This window comes from Hyperolius riggenbachi, chromosome 11, assembly GCF_040937935.1.
Source record: "Hyperolius riggenbachi isolate aHypRig1 chromosome 11, aHypRig1.pri, whole genome shotgun sequence".
Taxonomy (NCBI): domain Eukaryota; kingdom Metazoa; phylum Chordata; class Amphibia; order Anura; family Hyperoliidae; genus Hyperolius; species Hyperolius riggenbachi.
Genome location: NC_090656.1, coordinates 195,714,558 through 195,734,953, shown reverse-complemented (window position 1 = coordinate 195,734,953; position 20,396 = coordinate 195,714,558). Strand labels below are relative to the sequence as shown.

General features: G+C 42.7%; 1 protein-coding gene across 1 annotated transcript in view; it reads left to right on the top strand.

The window, feature by feature from the left end:
- The window catches only part of MYBPC3 (myosin binding protein C3), a 217,473-nt gene that overhangs the window by 157,278 nt on the left and 39,799 nt on the right, over positions 1-20,396 (top strand). Inside the window, exon 22 of the mRNA XM_068260679.1 lies at positions 2,762-2,950. Coding sequence (XP_068116780.1) covers positions 2,762-2,950 — 189 coding nt within the window. The remainder of the gene's footprint in view (positions 1-2,761; positions 2,951-20,396) is intronic.

Genomic DNA, 20,396 nt, shown 5'->3' with positions numbered 1-20,396 from the left:
AACATCAGCATAGGAAAAAATAATTTACAGTGCATTTTACTCTGGGAAAAATGTTATATATGTACAGTATATGTATATGTTCGCAACGATCGGATCGGAAGGTCGTTTGTTTGGGAAATTGGATTGTTAATGCCTGGGCACCTTAAAAGACACTGGTTCACATAAAAATGCTTATGTGTTAAAGGGACCCGGAACACAACAATAAAATGCCATACTGAACTTATCTTAGTCCGTGAGGTCCCTATGCGTCCTTTGGGCTCCCTCCTTCCCCCTGCTGGTGACTCCATTAGCTGTGCAACTGCCTGTCCATGTACCCATCTTGCTTGCATGCCCTTTGCCATGAGCGTTCTGCACATGCACAGTTTTTGAAAGAATTAACAGCGCATTCTCAGAACGCTCACGGCAACAGGCGCACAAGCGAGACGGGTGTGGGTCGTGCCACGCATGCACAGTTGTGCGTGACTCCCGGCCAAGTTGGAGCTACCAGCGGGAGAACAGAGGGAGTCCAAAGGCTGCAGAGCGACCTCACGGACTACAGGGGGCTGAAGGAAGCCCCAGGTGAGTCCATTATGGCATTTTTTTGTTGTGTTAATGGTCCCTTTAAGGAGCACTGCATGTAGGCTGCCTGATGCCCCCAGGATAGAGGAGCAATACAGACAGTGCCCCAAACCTTTTTTTTGTGTGTGAATACACCCCATTATGTCCTGGCATTGGCAGGTTCATACTTACCTATGCTGAAGATTGACCAGATCTCCTTATAATCCTAAAATCTGGTCAAAATCAAGTGCTGCAAGGTGGCAAAACAATTTGGGGGCTGTAACAAGTACAGAGAAGGAGAGAAAGAAAAAAACCGCAGGGGTACCAGGAGCCCTTCTGGTGTATTATCTTCAAGAAAAATGGATTAAAAGTAAGAGTAGTAGTTATACTCACAAGTGTGGGTTGCTAACCATGCAACCACTTTGTATAGCATATAGGGAAGTACCGTCCCCACTCGGCCTTTTAGAGGGTTGGTCGCTGCTCCTTTGGAAAAAAGACTTCACTCCTGAATAGTCGTTAAGAACCCCACAAGTAGGGTAATACAAAATCGTGTTTCAAGAAGGATAGGAGGCGCCCGTGTAGTATATTTGATGTTCCCTTATACAAGGAGACGTCACTTCGTAGAGGATTAGATTATTTTATTGATATATTGCACTTTCAGACAACGCGTTTCGCGGCTCAAACCGATTCCTCTGGTCAAAATAAGGTGCTTCGCCATAAAGACAACAGATGCCAGGGTGCCAAAAAAAACCTTTTTTTGGCGCCCTGGCATCTGTTGTCTTTATGGCGAAGCACCTTATTTTGACCTGAGGAAGCGGTTTGAGCCGCGAAACGCATTGTCTGAAAGTGCAATATATCAATAAAATAATCTAATCCTTTACGAAGTGACGTCTCCTTGTATAAGGGAACATCAAATATACTACACGGGCGCCTCCTATCCTTCTTGGCAAAACAATTGCTACTTCCAAGGATCGACAAACTGACTGTTTCCTGGATCATTTGCCCATTGCACAGGCCTCAATTCACTAAGCTTTATCAAAACACTTTATCAAACATTTGATAATTTACCTCATGGTTAAAATCTCATTTTGAACTCACTAAGGTGTTATAGATTTATCAAATGTTTTGTCGATAAAACATGCGATAAATCTATAACACCTTAGTGAATTCAAAATTAGATTTTACCCATTAGGTAAATTATCAAATGTTTGATAAAGTGATTGATAAAGCTTAGAGAATTGAGGCCATAGTGTATGGCTAGAATTAGGCTACCTCAGATCATGATAGGCCGTCATGTTTACAGTTGTGTTCAAAATTATTCACAACCCCACTGAAATTGAGTGTTTTGGCCAGTTTGACATTGATTTTGATCATTTCAGTCATCTTGTTTACAATTAAATCAAAGAGGCACTTGTAAGTCAGACAAATATAACATAACATTTGATGATATGAAATGTCTTTTCTGTGCTCACTTGATTATCAGTTTTATTCAACCCCCAAGTGACATTCATTCTTAGTACTTAGTATAACATCCTTTTCCAGTTATAACAGCTTTTAAACGTGAAGCATAGCTTGACACAAGTGTCTTGCAGCGATCTACGGGTGTCTTAGCCCATTCTTCATGGGCAAAAGCCTCCAGTTCAGTCACATTCTTAAGCTTGCGCACTGCAACTGCTTTCTTTAAGTCCCCCCAGAGGTTCTCAATCGGATTTAAATCTGGTGACTGCGATGGCCACTCCAAAATGTTCCAGCCTTTAATCTGCAACCATGCTCTAGTGGACTTGGAGGTATGCTTGGGATCATTGTCCTGTTGAAAGGTTCAACGTCTCCCAAGCCTCAGGTTTGTGATGGACTGCATCACATTTTCATCCAATATCTCCTGGTACTGAAGAGAATTCATGGTACCTTGCACACACTGAAGCTTCCCTGTACCTGCAGAAGCAAAACAGCCCCAAAGCATGATTGACCCCCCGCCATGCTTCACAGTAGGCAAAGAGTGCTTTTCTTCATAGGCCTTGTTCTTCCTCCTTCAAACATAGCGTTGATCCATGGGCCCAAACAGTTCTAATTTTGTTTTATCAGTCCACAGAACACTATCCCAAATCTTTATTTCAGTGGGGGTTGAATAATTTTGAACACAACTGTAGTTTCCAAAATGCCCCCAAATGCTCTATTTTCTGTATCTTCATCATCCAGCGCTCTGACTCTCTGGCTCCACCCACAGGTTATGTTTTGGAGAGGAAGAAGAAGAAGAGTTACCGCTGGATGAGGCTTAATTACGACCTGGTGAAGGAACTGACTTACGAATCTAAACGCATGATTGAGGGTGCCGTATATGAGATCCGTATCTATGCTGTGAACATTATCGGAATGTCTCACCACAGCCAGTCCTCTCAGCCATTCATGCCTATTGGTAAGTTATTACTCTTTGCTTTATGTGATATGAGGAGAGAGCAGTTATCTTATCTGCTGCCGGTGCTTGACCAGAACAGTTATTCCCTTTTGCTGATTTATTATTTTGACAAGAGCTGTTCTTTAAAAGTAACCTGGATCAGAAGTTATTGTGTTTTTTCTTCTTTGCCTACACATGTAAATGTGGTCAGTTTAAGGTTAACGTTCATCTATATATGGGAAGGTTTTATAGCTGTTTGGATTGGGGTATATGCCAAAGAAAAAGATTCCCCACACTGATGCCTTCTTCAGCATTCATTCATTGTGATACTGAATTTTTAAAATGTCCGGAATACCTTTAATTTTCCTGCAAGTAAAGCTGTCATGTGACCACTCCACCTGCTTCCTCCTCCTCCCACGTGCTGTGTGAGAGCGTCTGTGGGCCCCCCTAACCACCTATCTTATAACCCCCATACATGGGTCTCCCTAACCACCTGTATATGGCCTATCCTATAACTCCCGTACGTGGGCCATCCATTAACCCCTGTACATGGGTCAACAGTAACCCCTTGTACATGGGCCATCTCTTTACCCCTGTACATGGTGCTTACCTCAACCAAATGTACATAGGCCTCTCCTTAACCACCCATGGGCCATCCTTTAACTCCCTGTACATGGGTTCCCCTAACTATCTTTACATGGAGCATCCCTTAACCCCTGTACATGGGCCCCCCTAACCACCTGTACATAGGCCATCCCTTAACCTTCCACACATGTTCCATCCTTTAACCCACTGCACATGAGAAAACGCAGGCCAGTGGGGGATCAGCAACACCCAAAGGGTAGTGGATAGTGAAGGTGTGCTTATTTAAAGAGGCACTTGACCATCCTAGTATTATGGAAAACGTGCACCTGAGGAAGCCTGCAGTCTGGTGAAACGTGTTTAATAAAGTCTGTTGATTTATTCCCCTTCTGTTTTATGAAAATAAGCTCACCTTCACAATCCACTACCATTTCATACCCCCTGTTAGCAGGAGTTGTACCCTCCTCGTTAGTGTTAGTGAAGCAAAGTGGGGTGTTCTGGAGGACAACTGGAAGTACATTATAGTGGTTACCGAATAGTAGAATAGTAAGGGACAAAGAAAGACACAACCCCCAAACCTTAAAGGATACATCTGGCAAAGTAAGGAAATCAGATTTCCAGCCCCTGGAAGCCTATGTGTCCCTCACCCGTAGCTCCGCTGAAAGTCTGCCACCCAAGAAGCATCCCTATGGTGGAAAACGTATTACTTGAAGAGACCACTAGGTGGAGCCATTTCTAAACCAATGGCTGCCTCCAGACTTTAAAGCAATTTTAGTCCAGCCTGGTAACCACACAACTCAACATCTGTCCCAGCAAAGCACAATTTCCAAGGGTCCAATGCACATCTGCTCCCTCATCTATTGCTCATAGTAGGGCAAATACATAAGAAGTTGTTTAAAGGAGTACTGTAACCTTTAAAAAAAATGAGCTAAATTTACCTGGGGATTCTACCGGCTCCCCGCAGACTTCCTGTGCCCGCATCGGGACAAAACAATCCTCCGCTCCCCGCTTCGGCTCACATCCGTTTTTGGCAACTTTAATGTCGCAAACAACTGCACTGACGTTGCCAGGAGCTCCTTGCAGGATTAAGGGATACACCATTTGTATGTACGGTGCTAGGCATGCAAATAACTAGGCTGTGTTTCTTTTTCTGCCTCAAAAGGGTCAGCATTTAGTTATGCAAGTGGCAGTTTCTATTAAGTCGGACTATAGTCCCTGATAAGGAATTACAGCCTTAAAGAGGAGCTTTACCAAAAAAATAGTGAAGGGGGAAAAAATAAATCAATACACTGCAAAGTGAGAAGTTAAACATTAGAAGAGAGATCAAGAATTGACTGATACTTGCCATGTAATTTGTTCATATTGTTTGATCCACAATCAGCCAACATGTAATCATCTTTACTACTGGCAGACAAAAAACTAGACAGCACCAACTGCCATTATCTATAACCACACCCCTAACAATGCAATAGGCTAAGGGCCCTTTTACACTTAATCCATTGCTCTCAGTTATAACAAAGAAAATTAATTTTCAAAGTATTGCCCATGTTTTCCTATGGCACCTTTCACACTCAATGCGTTTTAATTGAAATCTTTTTCACAATGCACTGCTATGGAAAAAAATGCGTACTAATGCGTACTAACGCACACTGGCGCATACCAACTGATTAAGTGTAAATGGGCCTTTAAAGGTTTTTTTTTTTTTAAGAAATACATATGCACAGACGGAGATACTGATGGCTTGGCAGTTGGAATTTCCCACTATGCAACAAGGATCACAGAAAGGGAACTGTCAGGACCTAGGTGCTGACATCACACTGTGGGAGGGGTTTCACCACAATACCAGACACCCCGATGATCTATTAGACAAAAGGTAAAGAATTCTCATGGGGAAGGGGGAATTAGCTACTGATTGGGGTGAAGTTCAATCCTTGGTTAAAGTTCCTCTTTAAAACTCTTTCCTTTCTGAGAACAGCTTCTGTGTGCAGGGGATAGATAAAAAAGGGCAAGATTTCATATACATCAGCTTATGGGACGCTGAAAGACTGTCTCAGCGTATGAGACAATACAACCATTAAATATTATTTTTTTTAGCTGATTCACAAAAAATAAAACTGCAGGATTCTAAAAAAAAAAAAAAAAAAAAAAAAAAGGTAATTTTATGAGTAGGAGAATAGATACAATTGTTTATCTCGTCAGTTGGTTTTCACCTTGGGTTTCCTTTAATAGTGCGAGCACCAGCCATAGTATGTGTGACAATTCCCAGCAGACTCTTTTAGGATCAAGATCGGGAATCCTCTGATATGACAACCGCTCAGCAGTGAGGATGGAGGAGATCAAAGGGTGGTGCTCCTGGAATTCAGAAAGAAGCCACAAGGGAGCTGTTAGCGTTATTAGTAGACTCTGTGGAGGGAGAAGTAGTGGAGTAACGTTAGTAACGTTACCACTAAAAACATTATTGGTATTCTTTAGTCTGGTGTGGGTGGAGGTCCAAAGTATAAACTTTTCATTTCAGGACCACATGCTATAGTCTTCTCTCTCCTCAGGCCAGGATTAAGGTTATGTGTGTGGGTGGTATAAGGTTTGGCTTGGGGGAGGGGGTTAGGTGTGGGGGTGTGGAGGGTTGTAGGGGGAAGCAGGAAATAAGGGCGACAGAGAGCCGCAGAAGTTTGGGTGCCTCTATAGGGGCCCATACAAATATTGTTTACAGCAGGGAATTTGGGCACTGAAGGTGCCCGATAAATAGCAGGTACTGGTGCAGCTATGAATGATGTTTTATGGGCACCTATAGCAGCACCCGATATCTAGCTGCTTTCTTTAAATGATTTTAGCATTTCTTGCCATACACAATACTTTTTTAAGGTTAGGCTAGGGGGGGGGGGCTTTAAGGTTAGGAGGCGGGATTAAGGTTAGGCATCAGCAAGGGTAGTGGTTAGGGTTAGGCATTGGTGAGGGGTGGTTAGGGTTAGGCATAGGTAGAGAAAGGGCTCTGGGTGAGAATAGGGTTTGGTTTAGTTGTAGTAAAATATTGGTATCATTAACCAACATGTTTTCCTATCCGAATTTGCACTTCATAATAGAAGAATATTGGTGAATGTGCCAATATCCTACTAGCTGATATTTCAGGTGCCCACATTTCCGAGAGCCCTCTTTGCATGTACACGCACCTATAGAAATTAGTCCTTCATTTGTATAGATCTTGAGCGCAGTGTTTTAATTTCAATTTGATCTTATGGGACAGTATACATCGGCATTTTTGGTTGCATTTTTCTAAACACATCCAGCCTGTTATCTGACATTTGAAGTACGTTGTATTGATTTGAAGTTGATTTGCATTGAGTTGATTCTCCCTCATTTGTGTCTAAGCACAAGTTGTTATTTGATCTCTCCCCTGTGTCACCTGACTGTCACGGCAGATAAGCTCATTTGAAAGCACTGGATGTTAACAATATGTCTGCTTCCATGAAAACAGGAAGTAGACACACTGCAGATTTATTGCAGGATTTGTATCAGCTGTAACAAAGAAATGTTTTTCTTTAAAGGTGATTATGCTGTTTAGTATATTTCAGAGCAGAGAGGAAGTTCTGAGTCCAGGTCCGCTTTAAAACAAAAATCAGTATACAAACTTCCAGCAGATGGCAGCATAACTTCTTTCTTCTGTATGCCCAGACATAATCCTAGCCGTTGAACAATTGTACTTTAGATTGATTTTGAACAATTCAAGAATTACAACCAATTTTCTGATTGATTGCAACATTTTAAAAATCTGACCAATGTATCACACACAATTGTTTCCCAACTATGAAAAAGGAATGATTGGAAACTCTGAACAAAAATGCTTGAGTCTATTACTCAAGAAATTGACAATCTAACCTTCACAATTCAATTTTCATATAGATTGATCAGAAAAATCAGACAACCCTGATCGACTTATATCGATAAAAACTAAAAATTCAATCAGATTTTTAAATTGAAATTTAATTAATTGCCGTCAAATTAAATCTTTTCATTATATTGCGTGTTGCCACTATTAAGCCAGAAACCCACTAGGAGCGATTTTCTGAGCGCTTTGCGATTTGAAAACTCTTGCTAATGTAATGCTATGGGTGTGATCCCACTGGAGCGATGTGATTTTATAAAAATCCCCCATAGCATTGCATTAGCAAGACCTTTTTCAAAACACTAGCGATTAGATTCCAACAATATTGCCAATTTCCCATTATTTAAGAAGGGCAAAAAAATCAGATCCAGGAAATTATAGACCTGTAAGCTTAACATCAGCTGTATGCAAACTATTTGAGGGGTTACTAAGAGTTACCATACATGACTTCATAGTAGAAAATAATCTTATTTTTCAGCATCAACATGGGTTTACTAAAGACAGGTCCTGTTTGACTAACATGTTCAGCTTTTATGAGGTAGTGAACGCTAATGTGGATATTGGGAATGCTGTAGATGTGATATACTTGGACTTTGCAAAGGCCTTTGACACTGTCCCCCCCCCCCCCCCCCATGTCTGGTGCAAAAGTTGATGATGCAAGGACTGGGGAAGAGTCTGTGTGCATGGATAGGGAACTGGCTAATGGACAGAAAACAATGAGTTGTGGTCAATGGATCATACTCAAAATGGGAGACTGTTAGCAGTGGGGTCCCACAGGGGGTCCGTACTGGGTCCAGTGCTCTTCAATTTATTTATTAATGACCTAGTAGATGTAGTAGTGAGCAATGTTGCTATTTTTGCAGATGATACAAAATTGTGCAGAATCATCAACTCTCAGGAAGATAGGGACATATTGCAACAGGATCTGAATAGGATGGCTATATGGGCACATACATGGCCGATGAAATTCAATGTTGAAAAATGTAAAGTCATGCATTTTGGTCGTACCAATGGTCTAGCACCATACAAAATAAATGGGATACAGTTGGGGACATCAAACTTGGAGAAGGACTTAGGAGTACTCATCGACAACAAGTTAAATAATCGTACTCATTGCCAAGCCGCTGCAGCTAAAGCTAACAAAATTTTGGGATGCATTAAAAGGGAAATAAAAACTCAAGATGCTAGCATAATATTGCCCCTAGCCACATCTGGAATATGGAAGAGACGAGCAACAAAACTGATACGTGGGATGGAAGGTCTCACTTACCAAGAAAGGTTAGATAAACTGGGTTTATTTAGTCTAGACTAGAAAAGACGCCTTAGAGGGGATCTAATTAACATGTAAAAATACTTTAGAGGGCAATATAAAGGCTTGGCGGATGAGCTTTTTGTCCCTAGGCCTTCTCAAAGGACTAGAGGACATGATCTGCGCATGGAGGAAAAACGTTTAAACCATTTATTTAGGAAAAGGTTCTTTACACTAAGAGTGATTAAGGTGTGGAATGCATTGCCACAGGAAGTAGTTATGGAAAACTCTATACCTGCATTAAAAGGGGGCTTAGATGCTTTCCTAATGCTTGCCTAATGATGTTGATCCAGGGATTTTATCTGATTGCCATCTGGAGTCGAGAAGGAATTTTTTTCTGTTTTGGGGCTAATTGGACCATGCCTTGTAAGGGTTTTTCGCCTTCCTCTGGATCAACAGGGATATGTGAGGGAGCAGGCTGGTGTTGTACTTAGTTATTTGGGTTGAAAAAAGACATACATCCATCGAGTTCAACCAGAGAACAATGTAATTTCTTAAGAGAGTCTGAAGCCTCTTAAAATGCATCTTTTTATTAACAATCCCCTTCTACACTATTACCCCATCTAAAATGCAGCTATCCTGTGGCAGAGCGATGTGTTTAACCCCCAAATCCTCGGGGCAATGTTGGAGGTGCGCTTCCTAGTAGAGGCAGAGCTTTGGGCTGTAGCTCTACCTGTACTCCCGTCAATCTGATCGCCGCCTCTCCCCGCCCCTCTCAGTCTCCTTTCACTGAGAGGGGCGGGGGAGAGGCGGAAATACGCATGGATTGACACAAATGGAGGCAAAGCTACAGCTCAAAGCTCTGCCTCCCCCGGGCAGCAAAATCCACGACCAGAAAAGTTGTGGATTTTTTCCCCGGTGTTTGGGAAGAGGGGTTAAACACAGCATTCTGACGCAGGATAGCAGAGTTTTAGATAGGGTGATAGTGTAGAAGGGGATTGTTAATAAAAAGATGAATTTTAAGAGGCTTCAGAGTCTTTTTAAAGGGACTCTGAGCAGTGGCAAAAAAACAAAAAACAAATCTGGCCTTACCTGGGGCTTCCTCCAGCCCTCCGTAGCCAGGTTGCTCCCTCTGAGTCCTCTGGGTCCCCTCCGTTGTCCCGATGGCAGCTCCGTAAACCTGGTGACTTCGACTGAAGTTGTGCATGTCCAGGGACCAGTCGCATCATAGCGCCCATTTCTGTAAGGGTCCTGTACATGCGTGACTCAGTTTTCCTAGTACCGCGTATGTACAGGACCCTTACGGCAACGGGCGCAATGACGAGCTGGGTGCTCAACTTTTTTTTTTTTTAAATCTGTTCAAAGTCCCGTTAAAGGACTATTACAGAAAAAACTGTAAAATCAAAAACACATATGTACACACATATACAGGGGTTGGACAAAATAATGGAAACACCTTGAAAATCAGCAAAATATCTTTTAATATGGTGTAGGTTCACCTTTTACTATTACAGCCTCAATTCTCCGAGGTATTGATTCATACAAATTGTGAATTGTTTCCAAAGGAATTTTAGCCCATTCTTCAGTTAAAACACCCTCCAGTACTTTTAGAGACGATGGCAGTGAAAATCGACTTCTTACTTGAATCTCTCAAAAAGACCATGAATGCTTAATAATGTTGAGGTCTGGGGATTGTGGTGGCCAGATGAGATGCTCAACTTTATTAGAATGTTCCTCGTGCCATTCTTTAACAATTCTAGCTGTATGGATTAGAGCATCATCTTGAAAGATTGCATTCCCCTCCGGAAACAGTTCTTGAACCAAAGGATGAACTTGGTCGCCCAAAATTTCTAAATAATCTCGGCTGTTAATTCTTCCATGAAGGGAAAGCATTGGCCCGGCGAATGTCCGAGAAATAGCACCCAGATCATCACAGAAACCCCGCCATGTTTTACGGTTGAGAGAAGGCAGTTTGGATAAAATGCTTCTTTTGGCTGTCTCCAAATGTACACTCGGCCGGAGGTCAGAAATAAGGTAACCGATTATTCGTCAGAGAAAATCACATTTTTCTACTGCTCGAGGGACCAATTCTGATGGTTTCTACACCACTGTAAATGCTTTGAAACATTTGTCTCTGAGAGCAGAGGTTTTATAATTGCAGTTCTTCCATGGAATCCAGATTTGTGCAGCTCCCGACGAACAGTTTTTGTGGAAACTGGGTTCTGTAGGTGTTCATTCAGCTCTGCAGTGATTTTAGGAGCCGTGGTCTTGCAAGCTTTTCTAACAATTCGATTTAGAGTCCGATGGTCTCTCTCAGACAACTTCGACTTTCGGGCCACAACTGTGCCTTGCTGAGGACGTTTTTCCTTCTCTTTCAAAGTCAGTAATTACTTTTGAGACAGTACCTCTTGAAATGCCAAGCAAGGGCAGTTTCTGTTACAGTAGCGCCTGCCATATGAGCACCAACAATTTGGCCTCTTTGAAAGTCTGAGAGATCTGCCATTTTTATAAATTATAAACAACTTTGGTTTAAATATCTGTAAAAAAACAATCATTTTAGTTTAACATTTTGGCATCATAATCTTTGAACATGTTTTAAGCAATCAAAACTTAACATATGTTAATTTTTTTTTTTGTTTATTATTTTTATTTCATATGTTTGTTAGTAATGTTTACATTATTTTGTCCAACCCTGTATAAGGCTACGTTCACAGTGGACATTGCGTTCCCTGTAACAGTAGAACGGAATGGGAAACCATCTGCATGCACATTATCTATTGCGTCGCATACATTCAATGTCTCACTGTCACTGTTAAGGTGCATGTTTTGCAGTAATGCACCGGATAGAGTGCCCTAAGACGCTGCATGCCGTTTTACCACACCGGCCACTCTGTGAACGTCGTATTGTTGGTGCATTGCAGTTCTGAAAACTGCGTTACAATGCAACTGTTACATCACACTGCAACGCACCACTGTGAAAATAGCCTAAGATGTTCTTTCGTCGCCCAGTAAGAAGCACTGTAAAGGTTTTTCCTCCCTATATCACTGTCACAAACAGTAGATAATATTAATCTGACAGCTCCTGACCTCTTACTGACAGGTCTTGGTCTAGTCCATCTCCTCATGGGGGATTTCTTTATTCTTTTCAAAAGCATACAGTGATGTGGGCCAGCCTACTAACCTGCATGCCAGCAGCACAGTAGCGTAGTGGTTAGCACTCTAGATTTACATTGCTGGGTCCCCAGTTCAAATCCCAACCTGGGCAACATTTGCATGGAGTTTGTATGTTCCCCCTGCGTCGGCGTGGGTTTCCTCCGGGCACTTCGGTTTCCTTTCACATCCCAAAAACATGTACATAAGTTAATTAGATTCCCCCTAAATTGGCCCTAGACTGTGATACATACGCTACACATAAATAGACATATGACTATGGGAGGGATTAGATTGTCAGCCCCTCTGAGGGACAATTAAGTGACAAGACAATATACTCTGTGCAGCACTGCGAAAGATGTTGGCGCTATAAAAATACTAAATAATAATGCCAGTATTGATGGATCATCCTAGTGCCAACCAGGAAGTGCTTTTGAAGATAAATTAAACCTTAAGACACCCCCAGGAGGAGGTGGACTAATACAAAACCTGTCAGTGTTATGCTGGGTACACACAATGCCATTTCATGTCTGACGCATGGGTAATTTGACAGGAAGTTGCATCGTGTGTACATGTCCAAACTGTTCCTGATCGATAACGGGATCAATTTTCCTGTGATAACTTCGGAAAATTAACCCCGTTCACGAACGGGAGCAGATCGGACATGACGGAAATAATCCTCTGATTCCTGTCAATTGGACAGGAAATAGCATTGTGTACCAAGCATAAGAGTTGGGAGATAATTTGGGAGAGTTGGGAGATAATTTAGTGGGCGTGCTGCCCATAACCGGTGCGCTGCGCCCAAATTTATCTGTATGCGCCAGTGTTCTCAGTATAGCAGCTACATTACATTAGCGGCAATGGCCACTGGGCTTTATCAGGTGCCGCAGGCACCCGATAAAAATCATGTACTTAAAGTCGGAAGCTAAGCCGCGACCCAGGGAGTACCTCCCAGGTCGCGGCTTAGCTTCCGATTGAAGGACGCTCACAGGAGGCGGGCAGCGGCAGGGGAGCGCGCATAGAATGACATACAGAAGGTAAATAGAAGGCTAGTGGCAAGTAAATTGTCGCTAGCCTGGCGCTTTTTACAGAGGGGCACAGCAGACCCCGGAGGGGGAACTAGAGATGGCAATACAGAGACACAAAGGCATGTGATTATGCACAGGACATGCCTCTGTGGTCTCTTAAGATATAAAATATCCGCCTTGGGTTCTCTGTAGGGGATAGACGCTGGCAGGGCTGGCACTATCATAGAGGAAAAGGGGGCAATTGCACCAGGGCCCCAGAGCCTGTAGGGACCCCCTGGGGGGGGGGGGGGGGTAATTTTGATTACAACAATGGGCCCCTAATGCCGCTTTTTGGTCAGGGGGTGACTGTTGGGGGGTCCCTCAGTTAATTTTGCCCAGGGGCCCCATTACTAATAGAACCAGGGGGTGTTGTTAAGGGTTAGGTGAGGGGGGGGAGGGTATGGTTAGTGTTAGGCGTTAAGAGGGAGGGTTCTGTGTTTAGCTTAGGTTAGGACATAGTAAAACATTGGTAAAATTAATGATATTCTACTATAGTGGATAATAGAATATCTGTAAAATTATCAATACTCTATTGCCAGTATTTTGTGCCCATCTCTACATGCGGCGCTTTCATAGGTACGTGCTGTTTATATTTTACCAGTTTTGGTCATAGTGGTCCTTCCACAAGGTACTATCCCGCTGCTCCCCAACACCCTCCCCCCCCCCCCCCCGTACACCACACAATCATTCATATATGAGGTTTCTCTTGCTATAGTGTTCCCTGTAGCCCCCATTCTAGCGTGGCATCCTCCAGTGATATACACAGCTGTCAGGGGGCGTCACGTTTGTTTGCTGTGTGGAGATGTACACTCCCACCTGTCACCACCACCGAAGTCTCAAATTTTGCAGCTGAAGACAAAAAGCGATGATGCCAGACTCACAAATATGCGAGGCCACATACTTGGCTCCGGAGTCCCAGACTTTGGCTGCTGCCACTTATTTTGGGGTTAACATGATGTAATGGATAAAGTCGCCATTGTACATAGAGTGCAATGTATAGCATAACTCAGTGTTCAAAGGGAATCTGAAGTGAAAATAAACGTAGGAGATAATAATGAATTGTATGTGTAGTACAGCTAAGAAATAGAGCATTAGTCGCACATATATGAGTCTCATATTGTTTCCGGTACAGGAAGAGTTAAGAAACTTCAGTTGTTATCTATGCCTAAGGAGAGGGAAGCCTCTGGAACCTCTGCTACTACCTGGGACCATCCTGCACAGTGTGGTCCTCTTCCTGCACAATCACGCCTGCGCAGAAAGCCAGCGGCTCTGGCTTACTGTGCAGATGTGGGCATCCTCTCTCAGGCACAGTACGCCTGCGCTCCTACTTGCAGAGGGACATGGCCGCCAGCTTGGAAGCAGACACCCTAGAGTCATTAAGGCAGCCTTAATGCTGGGTACACACAGTGCGTTCCCGCACTCGATGCCCTGCTCGATTTCCGTTGATTCCCGGCCGCTCAACTATTTCCGACATGTCCGATTCGCGTTTCGATGGATCGTTAGGTCAATTCTCATGTAAAGTATGCCAAATGGACCTAACGATCATCGAAATGTGATCGGAAATGCTCGGAAATAATCTGGCGGCCGGGAATCGAGCGGGGCATCGAGTGGGGGAACGCACCGTGTGTACCCAGCATTAGGTGGACAAACACTGGTCGATTTTTTTCAGTCGATGTGCATGCGGCCCATTCAATCATTTCATCGAATCTGCAAGAAATTGATGCTGCAAACAATGCCTGATCATTGGCTGAAATCGATTAACTCGGTCAATTGCGCCAGATGGTAAATATTGCTCAGTGTGCGGTGGGTTTGGAGTGTGGTGACAGCGGTGTTTGATTTTGGGGCAAGTGACCCATGTAGCCAGCAGAGCTTTCACTTACCTGTCCACCGACGCACTTCCTGTGTCTTTTCTCCATAGCTGTCGGGCACTCCTCCCTGAGTCTTCTCTCCCAGCGTGCCTGTTTTAAGTATTGGATGCCGAACACTGGAGGACTTTAGTGGTCAGGTAAGGTGCGTGCAACGGTGCCTCTAGTTTTTGGCCTCCAGTGTTTGTCACATGACACAGCCGCCCTGGGAAAGAAGGCACGCCACCCTGGGAAAGAAGACTTTAGTGGTCAAGTAAGGTGCGTGCCACGGTGCCTCTAGTTTTTGGCCTCCAGTGTTTGTCACATGAGACAGCCACCCTGGGAAAGAAGGCACGCCACCCTGGGAAAGAAGACTTTAGTGGTCAAGTAAAGTGCGTGCCATGGTGCCTCTAGTTTTTGGCCTCCAGTGTTTGTCACATGAGACAGCCACCCTGGGAAAGAAGACTTTAGTGGTCAGGTAAGGTGCGTGCCTTGGTGCTTCTAGTTTTGGGCCTCCAGTGTTTGTCATGTGACACAGCCACCCTGGGAAAGAAGGCACGCATCGGCGGACAGGTGAATGAAAGTTCCTCTGCCCATCACTATCTACAGCCCGGGTGCGGGGGGGAGGGGGGGGGCGATCTTGTGGGGGGGGTCCAGCAGGCAGTGTGGGGCTCCACAGGTTTTCAATAGATTTTATGCTGAAATGGATTGGTCGTCTGTACAGTGTGTGGAAGTATTTGATGATAGAAACCCCTCTCTTATCAGATTATGATCTGAGAGGGATCTATATTTTGGCCTCTTTGACCAGTGTACGGCCAGAAATATTCATGCGAGATTCTCAGCAGAGACGCCCCATCCTGCCGCCTCAGCTGACAACACCTCAGCTTTGGTGGTATGGGATAAAACCAGGGAGCCCGGACATGTAAACACAGGAGAGCATACAAGCCCCATGCAGATAGTGTCTTGGCCCAGAAATAAAATATATAATTATAATCACTGACTTAAAGCAAACCTGAACTGAAAAATAAAAGTCAAGATAAACATACACAAGTCATACTTACCGCCTGTGTAGCCTTCTCCTCAATCTCTTTCTCCTCTCCCGTGTCCTGTTTGTCCACTGTGATCAATGGAATTCTCCATCCTCCATTTTTAAAATGGTGAAGACCCCATAACCGCTTCCGGGTCAGCACACCATTAACCAGTAATATCGCTTGAACCATAAGAAAACATGGACATTACCTTGCACATCAGTTGCCCTTTCTTGTATAACTGAAAGCAACTGATAAAGTGGAAAATAGCCCTAAAGGTGTCCACAAACCATACCATTTTTTAAATATCTGTTCAATTCAAGAATAGCAATCAATTTTTCTGACTGATTGTAATATTTCAAATATCTGACCTATGTACCACACACTTATGTTCAATTTTTCTTCAATTATGATAAAAATGATTGAAAACTCTGAGAAAATTGCTTTGGTATATATATTTATAAATTCACAATCTACCACACACCATTCAATTTTCATAAAAAATGGTCAGAAAAATGCACCATTCCCACTAAACTTTTATCAAATAAAAACAGGAAATCTGATCGGATTTCTTGCTCAAATAAAAAAAAGCTTTTGATTTTTCAGGAAATCCAATCTTTTTTTTATCAAATTGTCATAAAATCAGATCATTTTATTGTATAATGTGTGGCCACCTTTAGGCTTCCACTTCCAACTAGATTTAGTCAAATCTGAAAGGAATCGTAAGAAGAAAATGGTGAGCTTCTGAGAGGAAGTAATGGTGAGGTAAGTATGTAGTATTCATTTGCAGGCACATCATGTGTTTATTTTAAATAATTTTACTTAGTTCAGGTTCCCTTTGAATAACTCCACCATCTACATCTGCACTATCCAATTAACTAACTATTATTCATAATGCAAGTGTTTTTCCGCGGAAGAACAAGGGTAATATTACAAACAGGCACATTTCAATAAAAACGGGTAAGGGTTCCAATATGGCTTATGCTCTCCAGCATACTGCAAACCTGGACAAACGTTAACAAACCTCACCCTGCTCTTACACCCTGGCTTAGAGTCAGTTGTCATGCCCTGAAGCATAATAAAAATTGGATTTACAAATGAGTCAGATCTGCGTGACATTTAAAAGGTCCTGCACAGCAGCTGCCACCGCTTCCATGCGGGGACAATATGTATGTCTTCTATTTTCATAAAAAGTTATGTCACCTAAAGTCACCTTTCATGTAATCTTGGCGAGGTGACTCACTGGAGACGAAAGCGATCCGCAGTATCCTCTCCTTTGCCCGTCAGATCTATATATAATACGACATAACTTTGTTTTCACAGAGAGAAGGTGAGCATTCCTGTCCTTTTGTCATTTGAATTTCCCTCACTTACTCTCTAACCTCTAATGGTTATCTGCAATGATCAATTGTCTGATCTGGTCTTTAGTCTGGTCACTGTGCTGTTGGCGGTGTGCTTGCTATATTTAGAGGTGAGAGCATGAGGGTGATTGAGGATGAAGGCTCAGAGTGCATGAAAGAAATGTTCCTAGCTATAGAGAAGGGGTGGGAGCAGGGCTTTCTCTCCTCTCACCCCCTCCCCTTGACTTGTGGAGATCCTAAGTCCATAGAAACCTCCCGTCCCTGTATCATCTTCACACTTGTGCAGACACATTGCTTTGAGGAGGCTCCATCTGAGCTTGGAGACATCATTCCACCATGACTCGAGTGTCTGTTGAGGAGCATAGACAAGCGGTTTCCCCCAGAATCTCAAGGAGGAACAAGAAGAAAGAATTCTTAGGTGTGATCCCGAACCCTTTAACAAATCAATGGAATATTCTGATTGTATTTATTTAGTGAGTTCATCGGAGCTGTCTAGATGACCGACTTATAATTGGTGGGAGGATGCTGGACTGACTCTTTGCACAGCCCTACAAAGTAGTTGTGTTTGTCTTATGGAAATGAATATATATTTATTATGTGGTATTTTGTGGAGTGAGATGTTGACCAAGATGGGTTTTGTTGTCACCTGAAAATAAAATTTTAGGAAGAAACTCTATTTCTCATGCAGTTGGGAATTTTATCCGACCATAGTATGCCGTCAGGTGCCCTTTTCAAGTATACCAAGAAATCTCGTTGGCTGATGTGCAAACCTCTTTACTAAGTGTTGCTAGAGAAATGTTCATTCATTGGTAATTCTGAGATTGGAAACGATGTTGTACAGAAATGATACTTGTATAACGAAAGCAGAATAGTGCGTGTTGTCAGAGGAGGCTTCCTTGTGTTGTTATGGCTTACACACACCATGCAATTTTCCCGTCAGATCGACGGATCATTTAATAGTTTCCAGCATGTCCAATCTGGTTCCAATCAAGAAAGGAATCAATTTTGTGCATTGCTGATCTCAAAATGAATCCCTTTCTCGATCATTGTAGCACAAAATTGATCCCTTTCTCTATTGGAAACAAACTGGACATGCTGGAAAATATCCATCGACTGAGAAATTGCATGGTGTGTATAAGTCTTAATATTCCAAAGGCCATATACAATTCACATTTTCTTCTAAGTTTTCTCCTAAATGATAATTTCACACCTTATCAATAAAATGCCATATAAGCCACCAGATAGCAAGAACATACTCAGAATCATTTTTATAGTATTTTGTCACCCACTTTTTAGTACTTTCTTAATTGCAGAATACTAAAAAAAATGTTTTTAACAGGATATGAAAAATTATCTCCTAGGAGAAAACATAGGAAAAAAAGCAAATTGAATTAGACCCCAAGTGTTTTTCCATTTGTAAAACTGGAAATGGAACTTAGCATTTTGATTGAATAGTTTCTAGTGTTTATGGATCATATGTGAATATTGCTGTCTGTTGGCTCAGTCCTCCAAATGGTCAGAGCACTGAGAAAGTTGTGGGTTATTAGAGTGTGATCGTTTGTAGATCCATGCAAGAACTGTCATGAATCATGTTTTCAATAGTTATAAATTCTGAATATTGAAGCAAACTGCTGGTCAATTCTCCTAAACAGAAGGGACAATAGATGTTGTCAAGGGCAGAATATAAGAAGTGTATTCAGTCTGTAGTAACCCGCAGCAATCTACCAGCGTTCATCTATGATGCATACAACTACAGTCAAATAATATTTGGAGCAAAGTTGAGTTCCCATTTGTTAGATTCCGCGTGTGGTTTGTGTTTTCTTGCTAAATTGTGATTGCAGCCTTGGGTGCTGGAGGACCTTGTCCCGGCTCTGCTTCTCATTTACTGTATTGCAATATTGCACTTTTGTGTATGTGAATTTCTACATGTAAAATCACTGTTTTTTTTTGTATAAGAAGCCTGATTCACATTTCAATGGAAATCAAAGTGAACGCAGGAAAAAAAAGATCATGTGTGGTTTTTATTTTATCAGATACACTTTTATGTAAGTAAACTTTGATTTTTATTCACAGAAAATTGCAAACAGACATTTGCATATTACAAAATAATCATCTGAAAAAACGCTAAAATCGCAAAACGCCGATTGGTGCATGCTGGAAATCGCACACAGAATTGGCAGTGACAAGTACGAACGGGCCAATAGTGTTACCAACTCACCAGGAAACTCATGATGAACCAGCAAGCGGTTATGGCTGGAACCCACTACAGCGCTTTTCTGAGCGTTTAGGGAGAGCTTTAAATCGCTAGCGATTTCCCTAAACGCTCTGCCAATTAAATAAATGTAACAGATTCCACAGTAGCAATTGTGATTAGCAAAAAACGCAATCGCAGGACATGCAGCATTTCGGGAGAGTTTGGGCTTCAATGTTAAGTATTGAAGGGCTGGCAAATCGCTAATGAGCCGCTACACTTAGCAGTCTGTGTGTGATTTTAAATAACTGCAAACTGTAAAAAAAATTATAATAATTTGAAAGGATCAAATCACTTTCACAACCACTGGCAAAAAGCATCAACTTTTTAAAATCGATAACAAAATCGCCGGAAAACACTCATGAAATCGCTTACAAAACGCTAATTAAAAATGTTAGCGATTGCGATAGCACTTTGCGATTTGTTGTGGGTTCCAGGCCTAAGACAACATAAAGCTCTCCACCATTATTAAGGTACTAACACACTAGAGGAAAATTGTCTGAAGTGGCTGATAACAACTGCTTCGGCCGACAATTAGTCACTCCTAGTGAGTGTACAGTGCCCACTTAACGTTGCTTAAAGGACACCTGAGGTGAGAGTGATATGGAGGCGGCCATATTTATTTCCTTATAAACCATGCCAGTTGCCTGGCAGTCCTGTTGATCCTCTGGCATATGTAGCATCAGAGTCAAAACCCTGGAACAAGATATGGCTAATCCAATAAAATCTGAGTCAGCTGATCAGGGTTGTTCAGGGTTTATAGCTAAAAGTATTAGAGACACAGGATCAGCAGGACACCCAGGCAACTCTACAGTGGACGCGGCGGCAGCCTCAGGACCACTCAATGCCAATTGGCATGAAGTCCTGGGCGGGGTTTTGCAGGAGATTGATGACGGAGTGGAGCAGCGCACGCAGTCTCCCAGCGGCAACCGCCGTTAGGAGCCTGTTAGCGCTGCCGTAGATCGTGTGACACGGCTGTCCCCCTGGGAGACAGGAGAGCGATCGGCTTTCATAGGCTGACGCATTGTTTTCATTCAACCCCCCCACGAATCCAT